General features: G+C 46.4%; 1 protein-coding gene across 2 annotated transcripts in view; it reads right to left on the bottom strand.

Moving 5' to 3' along the window:
• The window catches only part of CUNH10orf90 (chromosome unknown C10orf90 homolog), a 224,596-nt gene that overhangs the window by 22,298 nt on the left and 186,536 nt on the right, over nucleotides 1-15,762 (bottom strand). Inside the window, exons 5-6 of one of the 2 annotated variants that reach the window (XM_004374931.1) lie at nucleotides 3,510-3,803; nucleotides 273-457 (exon numbers count right to left, since the gene is read on the bottom strand). In XM_004374931.1, the coding sequence (XP_004374988.1) occupies nucleotides 273-457; nucleotides 3,510-3,803 (479 nt within the window). The remainder of the gene's footprint in view (nucleotides 1-272; nucleotides 458-3,509; nucleotides 3,804-15,762) is intronic. The other variant, XM_023729902.1, reaches the window with a different exon arrangement.

Consider the following 15,762-nt stretch of genomic DNA (forward strand, 5'->3'; position numbering starts at 1 on the left):
CACCCATTCACACGGTGAGACGGAGGTCCGGAAGGGTTAGGGGACCCACCCATTCACATGGTGAGACGGAGGTCCGGAAGGGTTAGGGACTCACCCATTCACACGGTGAAACGGAGGTCCGGAAGGGGTAGGGACCCACCCAGAGCCCCAGTGCACTGTGAGGTGGAATGGGCGGGCTCTAGCCTCTGGAGCGCGCATGAGGCTGCGCGTCCACTGACTCCTGGGGACACCTCCCCCGGCCGGGGTCAAGCCAACATGGCAGGAGAGCTTACCTGCAAGGTCAAGGCGCTGACAGGTGTCTGCTGAGGCTCGGAGCAGTCTTCTGACAGGCCCGGGGTGTCTGGCTCCTCGGGGGGAGCTGTCTCCAGGGAGGCTGGTGAGGGCTGGGGCATGGTCACATCCTCGCTCTTCTTGCATTCCTTTATTTTGACAACCAAGTCACAGCACCTATGATTTCCTAGGAGAGCAGAGTGGGAGCTCCATTTAGAGGGCACCAAAGGATTTTCACCTGGCTCTTGAGCACCGTTAGACACAGAAGACAATTTTGAAAACAGAAATGCCAGTGGGTTATTAATGGGCCTCGTTAAGCCAACGAGATCCTGCCTAATCACAGGCCCTTCCGGCTGCCCCGGTTGAGGGGAGGTGCGTTCACACCCAGCCAGGCTTTGTGACTAACTAATTACACTGGTTAGGTGTCCCCTCGGCTTCTGGCGTCTGAAATGCCTGTGCGTGCAAGGAAAAGAAACTTCTGTGCGTCGTGTTAAGTGTGTCCTGTACAATTCTCACAGTTCAGCTGCTCGGGGACAGTATATTACTCTGTCTCACGTTGGCTGCGCTAATGATGCAGGATGGATGGAGGAATTGTATTCAATTATTTCTCCCTTCCCTGAATTTGACAGAGGCTACCACTGTGGCTTTACATTAGTAACTGGAATTGCTTCTCCCTCAATGCTGTGGCCTCTTCCTGGGTCCGTTTTTGACGTTCCTTTGTGGAAAAAGTCAAGGAATGAGTTGGTTCAATACCACCCTAGGCAGGGCAGCCTGGAGTGACCTCAGGTCTCTCTCCAAGAGTTGGGGGCATCGGGGATGGGGGATTAATAAGTATTCATTGATCACTTACTGACCCCAGGAAGAATCCCAATGCAATGTCCTTTCAATCTACCTCCAGGCCACCCTCTGGACTAAACACCCACTCTCTCCGCTGCACCCTCTCCACCTCCAGTCACGGCCTCCCAACCACTCCCAGTTCTGAAAACCAAGAGCGTCTTTCTCACCCTCAGCCCGCGTGCTCGCCCACCTCCACAAAGCCCCTCGGAGTCCGCCACCCAGCGACCTCCCACCTCCAGGCTGGGTCCAGATCCTCCAGGAGGCTTCCTCACCTTCCCAGGATAGGATCAGCGCTGCTTCTTTGGGGAACTGATGGGGACACACCCCACACACTGCAGTAGCGTCAGTTACTGGGTGGGGTTGAAGTGATGATGTTTTCACCCCACACGCCTGTAACTCCCTCCAGGGCTGGGCCACGTCGTGTTCGCCTGTGTCTCTCCACAGAGCCAGGGCGGTGTCCGAAAGGACTGGGGTCTACCTCCAGGAGCCAGTTCCATTGGGAGTGCAGAGGTGACCACGGAGGCTCACCTGCCACAAGACATGTGACTATCTGAACCTCCTGGCTGCTCTCTGGCCTGGACCACTGTTCTCTCTCAACATCCACCAAGAGCTCCCTACTACCCACAAGTCCAAGCAGACCAGGCTTCTCCTGCCTGGTTCATGGTGGACACTCCCCCTCTGCTGTCACTGTTGATTGCCCACTGACACCACACTACGTGTAGGTTCTCAGATCATTCTTTCATCTCCTAATCATTTGTTCATGGTCCTTCTTGAAAATTCTCTCCCCAGATTCTCCTGATGCCCCCTCCCCAGGTCTAACCAGACACCATCTTCCACCACCACCCCCTCCACTCAGAGTGAATGATGCCTTTGCCATACTGTTTCCATCTCTCTGGGGAACGTTTATTCTGGCTCACCCTATATGCGGGGAAGCCGATTGGTTTACATCCTTCTCCATTATCCACTCTGTCCAGAGAGCCTGCAACCCGAGGGCCAGGCCTAACACACCTCCCTCGTTACTGCTCCTAACGAAGGTCAGTTATGTCTTGAAAATTACTACTGAGCCCTGCCTCCCGAATGACACTGTCTGCACTCCTGCGGCCCCTCCTCACCTCTTGCTGGGTCTCACCTCCCCAGCCATGCAATCCTCCATCTGTCCTCCACCATGTTCGTGAGACACTTCCAAATCTCAGTGCGCAGGGCTTGGCCCTGCCTACAGTCCACCCTCGCTCAGGCGGCTCCCGAGGACCATCCCAACTTGACCATGCAGTTTCCCAGCCTCCTTTGCAGCCCCTCCCTCTGTGCTCTGCCCTTCCCAGGCCTGCAGTTCCCCGAATCAGCTACTGTCTTTCCATCAGCCCCAGCTTTTGTGTCTTCCTGCAGCCTGCAATGCTCTTCTCCCCCTGCTCTGATTTTTGAACTGCAAATCAAGGTTCACGTTCCTGCTCAAAATCATTTCCTGGAGGTCTCTGGCCAGCCCCTCCTCAGGGCCTCAGGAGCTGTCCTCTGCTTCCCAAGAGCCTATCCCAAAGATGCAGGTTATGAGGTCAACTATCTCTTATACTGGACTGTGAGAGCCTGGAGGGCAGGCACAAACACAGTGCCTAGCATCCAGTAGGTGCTTAATAAATGCTTACTTAATGGACTAATGAATGAAGAGCTAGGGAATAACATGGGCTTAAGGTAGAATTATTTTTCTTTATCAATTACCATATCATTTTATCATTTACAGCTCAAAGGCACTTACTCTGGTATCTTTCTTTCTGCCCTCTGCTCTTTGAGAAGATATTTAGAATGACAGGAAATCTACATTTCCCCACCGACATTGTTTTCGCATTTTAGTCCTCGGTTCTTTTGTGTATTCACGGTCACCGCACTCTTTGGCCTCAAGAGAGATGATGGCTGGTTGCCTGTTCTGTAACATGATGCTGAGAAGGGGACTCACCTCATGGGCATTGCGGGGTAAAGTGAGCGCGTCTGCAAAGTGTCTGGTACCTGGTAGGGCCCTAGACCCTCCGCCATTACCACTGCTAGCTACTTTAGGGGACTACAGTTAACGTGCAGGACCTGCTATTTTCAGGGCAACACCACTAGGGTCTCAAATCTTCCTTGGCCAGGTCTAGGGTCTTATCTCCGCCAGAGGTGGCCTCTTTGTAACACTCAGGCTGTAGGGCTGGGGATCCCTGACCCACACGGGGCTAGCTTCTTGGTGCTGGGGAAGTAGACATGCCACCATTTACACCTTGCTGGGCCCACTTCCTCCTCCACCCTCATGGTTGGAGAAGGGGAAGCCTCGTATGGCAAGCTTGTGTGAAACAGGCCCCAGGAAAAGACACCATGCCATTTTCCATACGCATATCACAAGAAGGCATCATTTCAGCCCTGCCTCCCTCACTCCTTACCTTTGGGGAGCTCCTCTCTCTTTATCTGAGCACCTCTGGTGTCCTGCGGAGGTGTGTACACATCTTCTAGGGGGCAGAGAAACCCAGCCAGAGGGGCTCTGGGTCCTGGGAAGCTTTGATGTTGACTCTCTGTGGGCTCAGAGAGGTTGCTAGACTGACAGTCCCCTTTTGGAGAGCTATCCCCATCGGGAAGGAAATCTTTAACAGGCTTCTGTTCTACTGGGGGAGCAGACAAAATCTTACGCGGTTCTTCTTGTTGCTTCTTGATGCTTCCAGAAAATACTTTTGTTTCTACTAAAAATAAAATGAGAGTTGTGCTCATAATATCTGCCAAGTCCCAAATCTAACACAGTGACTTCTACCACCCCCATGAGTCTCTTCAAGAGCTAGGCTGAATGGGGATGCAATGCCCGGTGTCAGGAGAGAGGTTGGTGGCCTGCGTCCTGGATTATCTCGTAGCTTTCAATATGCTATCACCGTTCCTGCTAAGACTTCAGTTAGGAACGCCATTGATACACCCTGCTCTCATTTATTTGACTTTTAAAGAGATGGTGCTCTCTGGTCTCTGCTTTCTCTACAGTAGGTAATGGAATGTGTGGCTGAGCGCATAGACTCTGGGACCGGACTACCTGGGTTCAAATGTCACCTCTGCCACTTATAAGCTGTCTCACCTCATCTATAAAATTGAGGTCAAAATATATTCTACTCACAAGATTAAAGGGAGTAATTCATTCAAAGTGTTCGGTACAGTGTCATACATAGTAAGCATTTAACAAATGCTAGGTATTGTTATTGCAGAAACGTTTTGGGAGAGAAACCATACTGATGCCAAGAAATGTACTAGGAAATAATCTACTGGGTCACTGTGTATACCTCTAATAAGGCAAGGCATCTAAAGAGGTATACGCTGGGCTGAGTTGCTTGTTGTGGCATTGTTACATCAAAAGCTTGGAAACTGTCTACTGTCCATCAATAGGGGACTAGTCAAGTCAATTACACCCATGCTTTGCAGCAGTTAAAAACAATGGGCAGATACTCTTGTGCAGATGCGGGATAATCTCCAAGATGCATCATTTAGTGAACAAAGCAAAAATCAGGACAGCGAGACAGCCCCACTTTCTCAGGAAACGCTCGTACGCGCAGACCGTCTCTGGAAAGATCCAGAAGTAGCTGGAAACAGTGCTGCCTCAGGAGAGGGCAATACAGGACCAGGAATCGGGAGTGGGAGCGAGACTCTTTTTTCGCGTTCACCGTTTTCATCCTTCTTCACTTTTAGAATACTCTACACATTGTAACAGGAGTTTTTTTTCTGTTGTGTTTTTTAACAAGGTAGGGGCTCTCCACAAGGTGTCATCTCTTCCCCCACCCCCAATATGCTGATTTCACCAGGGGGGATGGGCCCAGGGGAGGGTCTCAGGCAGAGAGCCACTGCTGCCAGCGGGAATGCATCATAACCTTCTTGTATGTATGCTGGGGTGGGAACAACATGCTGGGGACCATTAGAGCACCAAAGGTTTTTCAAGGAGGACCGCTCAGTTTTCTCAAATGTCTTATGCCTGTAAAGAGAGGGGCCCAGGACTGCCAGACACTGATTGTGAAGGTGACCTTTCTTAACACCATCTCGGGTATCTGCAGTTTGGAGGTGCTCTGTCCCCAGCCAGTGAGAACAGGCTGATATGGGGGAGGTGGGGCAGAGCAGAGGAGGAACACAGACTAAGGGGTCACAGGGTCCCCCCTCTGTGACAGCTTGGGCAAGCGACTCAGTCTTGACAGATAGCAGTTTCCTGACTTACCAAGGGGTTAAAACCCCATTTTTCCCATAAATGAAAAAACAACATGTAGATAAAACACCTACTGGGTCCCCGAGCTTGGTACATAGAAGTTACTAAAAAAATTTTTTAAAAAGGCAGTTTTTATTCACCCTTGTCACAGTTAGAGAGGAGGTCTGTCTAACTATCGTAAAGCTGGACTTTGCTAATTGGTACAGAAAAGTCTTTCCAAACTTTTATTTCAAAAACAGTCAATTCTGTTTAAGTATAAAATATTGCAGGCAGAATAAGTCCTAAAATAGTCATTCCTTTCCAACTTGCTTCCTTTAATTAGAAACTCCTAAAGAATAAAAAGCCAAATTCATTATCAGTGACGCAGGCCCAATCTTCTAGATAATATATAGGGTCACTATGAGTTGGAATCGACTTGATGGCAATGGTTTTTTGTTTTTTTGTATCTCAGTGTTAGGTTCTTAAATTAATGTATTAACTAAAGCAGACCAGCTCAACACAGACTGGGTGTTTGGCTGCAGATAAGCTCCAAGTCTCAAACTTCTGGTTAACTTGATCTTGGTGAGTGCTGTCCTTGATAAGGCCATCAAGTGTCTGCTGACGCTCTTCTTCTCTCCATCTCTGCTTGCTCCATTGGTGAGCTCATTCATTCCCATGAATTGTAACTCCCAGATTCATAGCTTCAGCACAGAGCTTCCTCCCAGAGTCCCGACTGGTATATCTAACTGCCTGGTCTACACAATTACACTTAGATTTCTCATAGCGGTCTCCTACTCAACATGTCCAAAACCAAACTGCCGATCCTCCCCCTCAAATCTATTGCACCAGCAGCCTTTCCTGTTTCAGTGGTAATTCCACCCTTCCAGTTGCTTAATCCTTTCCAGGATTTAATGACTTCCAGGAATCAGTCACTGGAGGACATCATGCTTGGTAAAGTAGAGGGTCATCGAAAAAAAGGAAGACTCTCAATGAGATGAACTGACACAGAGGCTGCAACAATGGGCTCAGGCATAACAACGATTGTGAGGATGGTGCAGGACTGGGCAGTGTTTCGTTCTGTTGTACATGGGGTCACTGTGAGTTGGAACTGACTTGATGGCACCTAATAACAACAGTTTGGAGTCCTCCTTGACTCCTCTTTTTCTCTCATACTCCACATCCAATCTGTCAGTAATTTTGTTGGTTCTTCCTTCGAAATGGAAACCCTGGTGGCGTAGTGGTTAAGAGCTACAACTGCTGACCAAGGGGTTGGCAGTTCAAATCCACCAGCCGCTCCTTGGAAACTCTATGGGGCAGTTCTACTCTGTCCTATTGGGTCACTATGAGTCAGACTCAGCTTGACAGTAATGGGTTTACCTTCAAAACATTTCTAGAACCCAGCAATTTCTCATTGCCTACACTGTTATTACCGTGGTCTAAGCCCCCACCATCTCCCATCTAGATTATTGTTCCCAGTAGGTCTACTCTCTACTTCTCCCCTTGACTCCTACGCCTCCCAATCTGCTCTCAAACCAGCCAGAGTAACCATTTTAAAAAACAAGTCAGATCCTGTCACCCCTCTGCTCAAACCCTGCAGTGGCTCCAGCTCACTCACAGTCAAAGCCAAAGCCCACACAACGGCCTATGAGGTCCTATGTGATCTGGAGACCCATTCTCTCTCTGGCCACAGAGTTCCCTTGGTGCTCCTCAAACAGTCCAAGCACACTCTTGCCTTAGGGCCTTTGCACTGACTATTCTCTCAGCCTAGAACGTTCTTTACCCAGATACCACTTTGTGAACTCCATCGGTCATCTCTCCTTAGCACAGATCTCTTCTCTGTAATGAAGTCTATCCTGGACATGTAATATTAAATTAGTGAACATTTAATTATTATATAATTATGCAATCACATAGTTGATTAAGTTGATATAGAAATCCCCCAGCCCACTATCACCACGAGCACCCCGGCTCGCCCATCCTGCTTGACTTATTTTCTCCATAGGGCTTGTTACCTCCTAGCAACCTTTCTCATGAGCTTGCCTCCACTCACTGGACTGTCAGCCCCATGAGGGCAGGGATCTTTGTGTCGTTCACGGATGCACCAAGCACAGTGCCTGACACATGGTAGAGACTGATCAAAGACGTGCATGGACTGGACGAATGTGAAGATGTGGAAGGCCCTCTGCAGGCGCTGCATGGGACACCAGTCTTCCACAGTAGCCCTCTGGCCCTGGAGCCTGGACATGGTCTCAGACCCTGCTGTAGAGGGGAGAGGGGGACCTTCTGCATGTGTCTGCTATGCAGCAGGCCAGAGTCAGCGTGGAGGGAGGACTGGGGCAGTAAAAGCAGGCACTGAATAAGCACATGGCTTCTCCAGCAAGCGTAGCTTAGAGCTTTCCTTTCGAGGAAAGAGAAGGCCTCAAACTTCCTCCAATTATAATACATGTGAGATGAAATAAGAGAACGTAGACTTAACTTTGGCCCATTGAGAAACAATCTAGAGAAAAACAAAGAACAAGCCTTTCACATGGACAAGGCTGATGAGAATTTTCTCTGCTCCTTTGCTGGTTCTGGCTTCATCCCTTGGCTGCGGGTTAAGGCTTTGTTTCCTAACTTTGCATTCCACCCCAACTAGACTTAGGTTTAAAATCCACCGATAATCGTTTCAGCATATTCCTGCTAACTTTCTAGACAGCGATGCTGCAGGGAGGAAAGCGGGTGGAAAAGGTGGGGGCACAGGCAGAAAATGGGATAAACAGCTCCCAGCAGAGAGGAGGCAGGAGAAGACCGTCTCAGCGCAGCCCTACCCACGAGGGCCTGAAGACAATGCACACAGACGCAGCAGAGCTGGCACCATCAGGAAGAGAAGAAATGGGGGTGCCGAGGGGAATAGCCAACTGAAAGTCAGACGGCCAGGATGAGGGGGTGTCTAAAGGAAGCCCACAATGAGTGAGTCCCTTCCTCCCAGGAAACCAGACTTCCTGCCAACACCTGCCCTCTGCAGCCAGTAAACACGTTTCTTCTGCTGTCCACATGAACAGTTAGAACATTTCTCCATAAAGAAGTAGACCTCGGTCAGGGGGAGAGGGGCGACGGCCAAGAAATATGACTGTAGCTGATCTATGAAAAGAGCTCCTCCTTCTGGAACCCCGGAGCAGAGGTAGGGAGGGGAGAACTGGTTTGAAGATGTCAATACGGTGTGGGGACATGGAGATGCAGGCCCAGGGATCGGAAGTACTTTGTGCATTCACAAAAAAAAAGCAAGAGGGCAGTCTATTCATTGTTATGTTATGGTCAAATTCCAAGATAACTGTGGGAACTGTGAATGCAATTCTCATTTACCGTGAAGCTTATATATCCAGTTGATGCAAAGTAGGAATACATATATGTCTCCCTCCCCTCCCTGGAGAATGTTGAGAAAGAGCACTAGGTAACTAGCCAGAGCTGTTTTTCCAATTATGTCATAATCCTAGAGGTCTTCAGACTGATGAACCAAAGTCTCAAAACACACAAAAATTATCTGGAAGGCAGAAATAAAACTCATACAGACACACACACACACATACACACATATATGCCCAACTATTTCCTAATAACAGGATTGCCTTGACTACACTTCAAGTGATTATCAGAGAACACAAATTCCAATTAATTATTAGATCACATCTTTGTACCTTACACTCAGGAAATACATCATTTTCAGAAAAAGACAGATTAAGTGCACTAAAAATAAGTAAGGCCATGTAAACAATATAACCAAAAGGGTGGATCTTGTACATTGGCAGAGGTGGATTACCCAGTAAACAAGGTAAGCACGGGCTTACTTGTGCTTACTTACTAATCTGTAGTGAAAGATTAGTAAGTGTCACGGATTGAATTATGTCCCCCCCTCCAAAAACGTGTGTATCGGTTTGGCTGGGCCATGATTCCCAGTATTGTATGATTATTTAACCATTTTATCATCTGATGTGATTTCCCTATGTGTTGTAAATTCTACCACTATGATGTAATAAAATGGATTAGCGGCAGTTATACTGATGAGGTCTACAAGATTAGGTAGTGTCTTAAGCCAATCTCTTTTGAGATATAAAAGAGAGAAGTGAGCAGAGACACTTGGAGACCTCATACTACCAAGAAAGCAGTGCTGGGAGCAGAGCGCGTTCTTTGGACCTAAGGTTTCTGAGCTGAGATGCTCCCAGACCAAGGGAAGACTGAAGACAAGGCCCTTCCTCCAGAGCCGACAGAGAAAGGCTTCACCTGGAGCTGATGCCCTGAATTTGGCCTTGCAGTCTACTAGACTGTGAGAGAATAAATTTCTCTTTGTTAAAGCCATCCACTCGTACTATTTCTGTTATAGCCACGCTAGATGACTAAGACAGTAAGTAAGCACAGGTAAGCTCGTGCTTACCTGTGCTTACTGGGTCATCTGCCCCTGTCAGGAATTGTAAATTTGAAAAGAGTCTTTCACTCTGTAGGAAGGTATTGTGGGTTTACGAGAGACAGACGCCAGCCATACCTAGAAGTAGAATCTTTGATATGGTAAAAAATGTGAAATCATTCACTACAGATTTGTAGGTAAGCACAAGTAAGCCTATGTTTACCTTGCTTATTGGGTAATCCAGCACTGTAGATCTGTATTAAACTCTGTAACTTGATAACAGAGAATACACATTTTTGTCAAGAGCATTCACAAAAACTTATATTAGGTCACTAAGAAAATATCAGCAATTAACATAAAGCAGACATATTACAAACAACACTCTCTGATAACAGTGCAGGGAAACCAGGAATTACTGTGAAAGCCCAAAACATCAGACCCTGCCAGCTGGAAATGGAAAACAAAAGAAAACAAAAACTCTCACAGAATCCTTGGGTAGATGGGTGAGTGCAAGGTAAAATCACAGAATTAAAAAATAATGACAAGGAAAACACTACTCGTCTTAATCTATGGGATTCACTTGAATTTGTGATCAGAGGAAAATTCACCACACTAAACATTTCTATCAATAAGAATGGAAAAAAAATAAACTCTTAGCTTTAAAAATACTTGAAAAAGAACAGCAGAGTCGTCCAATAGAGAGAATAAAGGAACAAAATAAAGCCAAAGGCAAAAATGAATAAAGAGATATTTAGACTAAATTAACACAGCTAAATCCTTTTTTTTTAAATGAAAATTTATCAGAATATAGAAGCCATTATCTAACTTGATCAAGAAAAAATAGAGGAAGAACAAATAGACAAAATAAGGAGCAAGGGAGAAATAACCATTGAAATAGAAAACCCAAAACTAAACTCGCTGCCGTCGAGTCGATTCCATCTCATAGCGACCCTATAGGACAGGGTAGAACTGCCCCACAGGGTTTCCAAGGAGCAGCTGGTGGATTCCAGCTGATGACCTTTTGGTTAGCAGCTGAGCTCTTACCCACTGCGTCATCAGTGCTCTACTGAAACAGAAGATATTTCAAAAACCAAAGAAGTGTTCTTTGTAGACCTCTATGCAAATAAGGAGCCCTGGTAGTGCAGTGCTTAAGAGCTGTGGCTGCTAACCAAAAAGGGTGGGAGCTTGAATCCACCAGCCGCTCCTTGGAAACCCCATGGGGTAGTTCGACTCTGTCCTATAGGGTTGCTATGAGTTACAACCTACTTGAAGGCACCTAACAACAACAACAACATGGAAATAAATTTGAAAACCTAGATAAGATGGATCACTTCCTAGGGAAACACATATGATCAAAATTGATCCCATTTTATTTAGCTAGCTAGAACAAACCCACTTTTCACAGAAGAAAAAGAGAAAGTTATTATCTACCCCCAAAAAGCACCATACCCAGATGATTCCATCAGATAGTCTACAAATGCTGTATAAATTGTTCCACAACATCGAAAAGGAAGAAAACCTTTTTGTGCGCGTGTGCTTTAGGTGAAGGTCTACAGAGCAACTTAGTTTCTCATTAAACAATTAATATACATATTGTTTTGTGACATTGGTTGCCAACCCCACAACGTGTCAACACTCTCCCCTCTTGACCCTGGGTTCCCTATTACCAGCTTTCCTGTCCCCTCCTGCCTTCTCGTCCTTGCCCCTGCCCTGGTGTGCCCATTTAGTCTCATTTTATTTTATAGGTCTGTCTAATCTTTGGCTGAAGGGTGAACCTCAGGAGTGACTTCAGTATTGAGTTAAAAGGGTGTCGGGGGGCCATGTTCTTTGGGTTTCTCCAGTCTCTGTCAGACCAATAAATCTGGTCTTTTTTGTGAGTTAGAATTTTGTTCTACGTTTTTCTCCAGCTCTGTCCAGGATCCTCTATTGTGATCCCTGTCACAGCAGTCAGTAGTGGTAGCCGGGCACCATCCCTCTTCCAGGGACTGGTCCCTCCTGATAACATGTCCAAAGTATGTGAGACGAAGTCTCACCAACCTTGCTTCTAAGAAACATTCTGGCTTTACTTCTTCCCAAGACTGACTTGTTCGTTCTTCTGGCAGTCCACGGTATATTCAATATTCTTCACCAACACCATAATTTAAAGGCGTCAGTTCTTTGGTCTTCCTTATTCACTGTCTAGCTTTCACATGCATATGAGGCAATAGAAAGCACCATGGCTTGGGTCAGGTGCACCTTAGTCCTTAAAGAGACATCTTTGCTTTTTAACATCTTAAAGAGGTCTTTTGCAGCAGATTTGCCCAATGCAATGCATGTTTTGATTTCTTGACTGCTGCTTCCAAGGGTGTTGATTGTGAATCCAAGTAAAATGAAATCCTTGACAATTTCAATCTTTTCTCCATTTATCATGATGCTGCTTGTTGGTCCAGTTGTGAGGAGTTTTGTTTTCTCTATGTTGAGGTGGAATCCATACTGAAGGCTGTGGTCTTTAATCTTCGTCAGTAAGTGCTTCCAGTCCTCTTCTCTTTCAGCGAGCAAGGTTGTGTCATTTGCATATCGCAGGTTGTTAATGAGTCTTCCTCCAATCCTGATGCAACGTTCTTCTTCATATAGTCCAGCTTCTCGGATTATTTGCTCAGCATACAGATTGAATAAGTATGGTGAAATGATACAACCCTGACATACACCTTTCCTGACTTTAAACCATGCAGTATTCCCTTGCACTGCTCGAAGGACTGCCTCTTGATCTATGTTACAGGTTCCTCATGAGCACAACTAAGTGTTCTGGAATTACCGTTCTTCCCAATATTATCCGTAATTTGTTATGATCCTCACAGTCGAATGTCTTTGCCTAGTCAATATAACACAGGTAAGCATCCTTCTAGTATTCTGTTTTTAGCCGGGATCCATCTGACATTAGCAATGATATCCCTCGTTCTATGTCCTCTTCTGAATCCGGCCTGAATTGCTGGCAGTTCCCTGTCGATACACTGTTGCAACTGCTATTGATAAATCTTCACAAAATTTTGCTTGTGTGTGACATTAATGATATTGTTTGATAATTTCCACCTTCTGTTGGATTACCTTTCTTTGGAATGGGTACAGATATGGATCTCTTCCAGTTGGTTGGCCAGGTAGCTGTCTTCCAAATTTCCTAGCTTCACAAATATTTGAAGAAGAACAGCAGAGAAATCCAACAGACGAAACAAAGTAGAATGCCAAACATGAGCCAAATGACATATGACAACCAAATGAGATTTACCCCAGAAATACAAGCTCAGCTTACTATGAGAAAATCCGTTTATAGCATCCACCATATATTAATAGATTTAAGGGGAAAAAATCATATCTGTATCTCCATAGGTGCTAAAAAGCCTTGAACAAAAATCAAAACTGAACACACATTTATGATAGAAAACGCTAACAAACAGGAATAAAGAGACAATTTCTCCACATGACTTTACATCTGTCTTAGTCCTCATACTAGTATCTTATTTAACGGGGAAACACTAGCTCTATTTCCATGAAGATTAGGAACAAGGCAAGGATGCCCACTGTATCTGCTACTATTCAACACTATAGAAGAAATATCAATTAGAGGCACAAGAACGGATAGAAAAAGAAACAAACTACTTTTATGTGCAGACGATAAGGTACTTCTGAAAAACCTCATTGTATCAAGGATAAAATAAACTCAAAAAGTGAAATAATTCAGTTATATAGCCTGACATAAAATTACGTACAAAAATCAGTAAGTTTCATATAAAAAGACACTACACAGTTCGAGGACCTAACAGTAGAGAATTCCCCATTTACGCCAGTAACACAGTAGATAAAACATGTAAGAATAAATACAGCAAAAAATATGCAAAGCCTAGGAGGAAATTTTGAAAATACTCCTAAAAGACCCAAAAGTAGACCTGACAAAATGAAAAATTTCCCCTGTTCTTGGACAGGACAACTCAAATTTTAAAGACGATGTTATTAGTTGTCGAGTCAGCCATGACTCATGATGGCTTGTGGATTGGACAATGCTCCATTGTGATCCATAGTGTTTTCATTGGCTAATTTTTGGAAGTAGATTGCCAGGCCTTTCTTCCTAGTTTGTCTTCGTCTGGAAGCTCCATTGAAACCTGTTCAACATGGTAGTAACACATATCTCCACTGACAGACAGGTGGTGGCTGCGTATGAGGTACTTCGACCGGGAGCCAAACCCAGGTCTCCCACATGGGAAGCCAGAAGTCTACCACCGAGACACCACTGCCATTTGAGAGAAGATAAAATCAGACCCTATTTCAGGCCACGGGGCCCTGGTGGCGCAGTGGTTAAGGGCTCGGCTGCTAACCGAAAAAAGGTAGGCAGTTCGAATCCACCAGGGGCTCCTTGGAAACCGTATGGGGTGGTTCTACTCTGTCCTATAGGATCACTGAGTCCAAATGGACTCGGCGGCATCGGGCTTGGTTTTGCTTTGGTTCCCACCACATGCAAGAATAAATTCCAGATGGACCAGGGTTATAAATGTAAAAACAAAAACTTACAATTCCTCGGAGAAGAACTGCGGTGTAGGGAAGGGCTGCCTCCCTGGGACTCAAAATCCGGGAGAAAGAAAAGACAAGACCGGTAAACTTAACTACATACAAATTTTAAAATGTGCATGATAAAAGCACGCTAAAACAAAGTCAAATGATATTTGACGAAGTGTGAGAAGATATTCACAATCTGCGCCACAGACAGAGTTAATATCCCTAGTACATAAAGACAGACAAGGGACCAAAAACCCAACGACAAATGGGGACAAAATATGGACAATTCACAGAAAAAGGATCCAAAAATGGACCCCAAACACAGGAAAAAATGGCCAAACTCACTCATCAGAGAACTGCAGTATGAAACAACTCAGACACCACTTCTGACCTGGCAAAAGTTAGAAGGTGGAAGAGCACGCTCCTGCGGGGGAGACTGGGGAAAAGGCACTCAGCCTTTTCTTCTGGAGGGAACTTGGCGACCCTAACAAAACATTTTCTTCTGTTACCTAAGGTCTCCATGAGTTGGAACTGACTCAGCGGCAGCTAACAATAACAAGAGTACAACCCTACAAACACTTATTTGTCAACCCAGCAACCCCAGTCCTAGGAATCTACCCGAGGGGGCTTGCCAGGTGGCCCACAGACCTCGCGGGGTATTGCCAGCTGGTTTGCTTTTGCCCACTCTCAGCAAGTACGGCAAGGGCAAGTAGGTGGCGGCTCTAAGGGGGAGGTGATGAGGCCAGCAGGCCCGCCGTCCAGTGGGTGGGCATCCCCCTGATTTTCACTCAACAGAGAAGGGGTGGGCCCACCAAACAGCCAGCTGTCTGTGGCACTGAACTGAGGACACTGTCATCTGTTCTGGTTGGTCCCGATCACTGAACAATGAGTGAACCCACATGAAGAGCTGGCTAGCAGGGCCCAGTAGGGTCTTCTAGCTAATGGAGCTGGTCCGAGGGACACAGGAAGACCATTTTGTAAGCTGAAAGGCAGCGAAACACCAAACATGCCTAACGAGAGCAAAACCTCCAGTTCCTTCCAGAGGGCTCCAGCTAAACCCGAGTGACTCAGCGTCCTGAGGGTTCAGCAAGGCTAAATCAAGGCTAAACCTTGACTGGTAAGGTCAGCAGTTCGAATCCACCAGCCGCTCCTTGGAAACTCTATGGGGCAGTTCTACTCTGTCCTTTAGGGTCGCTATGAGTTGGAATCGACTCGACAGCAACGGGTTTTGTTTGGTTTGGTTTTTTGGTGGGGACACCTGGGTAAAAGGCCTTGGACGATCCACACAGACAGCACTTGTTTCTCCTATTCCTGACTTTCTGTGTTTTAGAACAACAACCTCAACAGCTCCCACACTGAGTTCTGAATGTTTGCACATCAGCTGACAAACATTACACACACACACACGCACACGCACACACACACACACACAGACACGCACGCACGCACACGCACGCGCACGCACGCACACGCGCACACACACACACACAGACACACAGACACGCACGCACGCACGCGCGCACACACACGCGCGCACACACACACACGCACACACACACGCACACACGCACACACGCACGCACGCACACAC

The sequence above is a fragment of the Trichechus manatus genome, unplaced genomic scaffold, assembly GCF_000243295.1.
Source record: "Trichechus manatus latirostris isolate Lorelei unplaced genomic scaffold, TriManLat1.0 scaffold00031, whole genome shotgun sequence".
Classification (NCBI taxonomy): domain Eukaryota; kingdom Metazoa; phylum Chordata; class Mammalia; order Sirenia; family Trichechidae; genus Trichechus; species Trichechus manatus.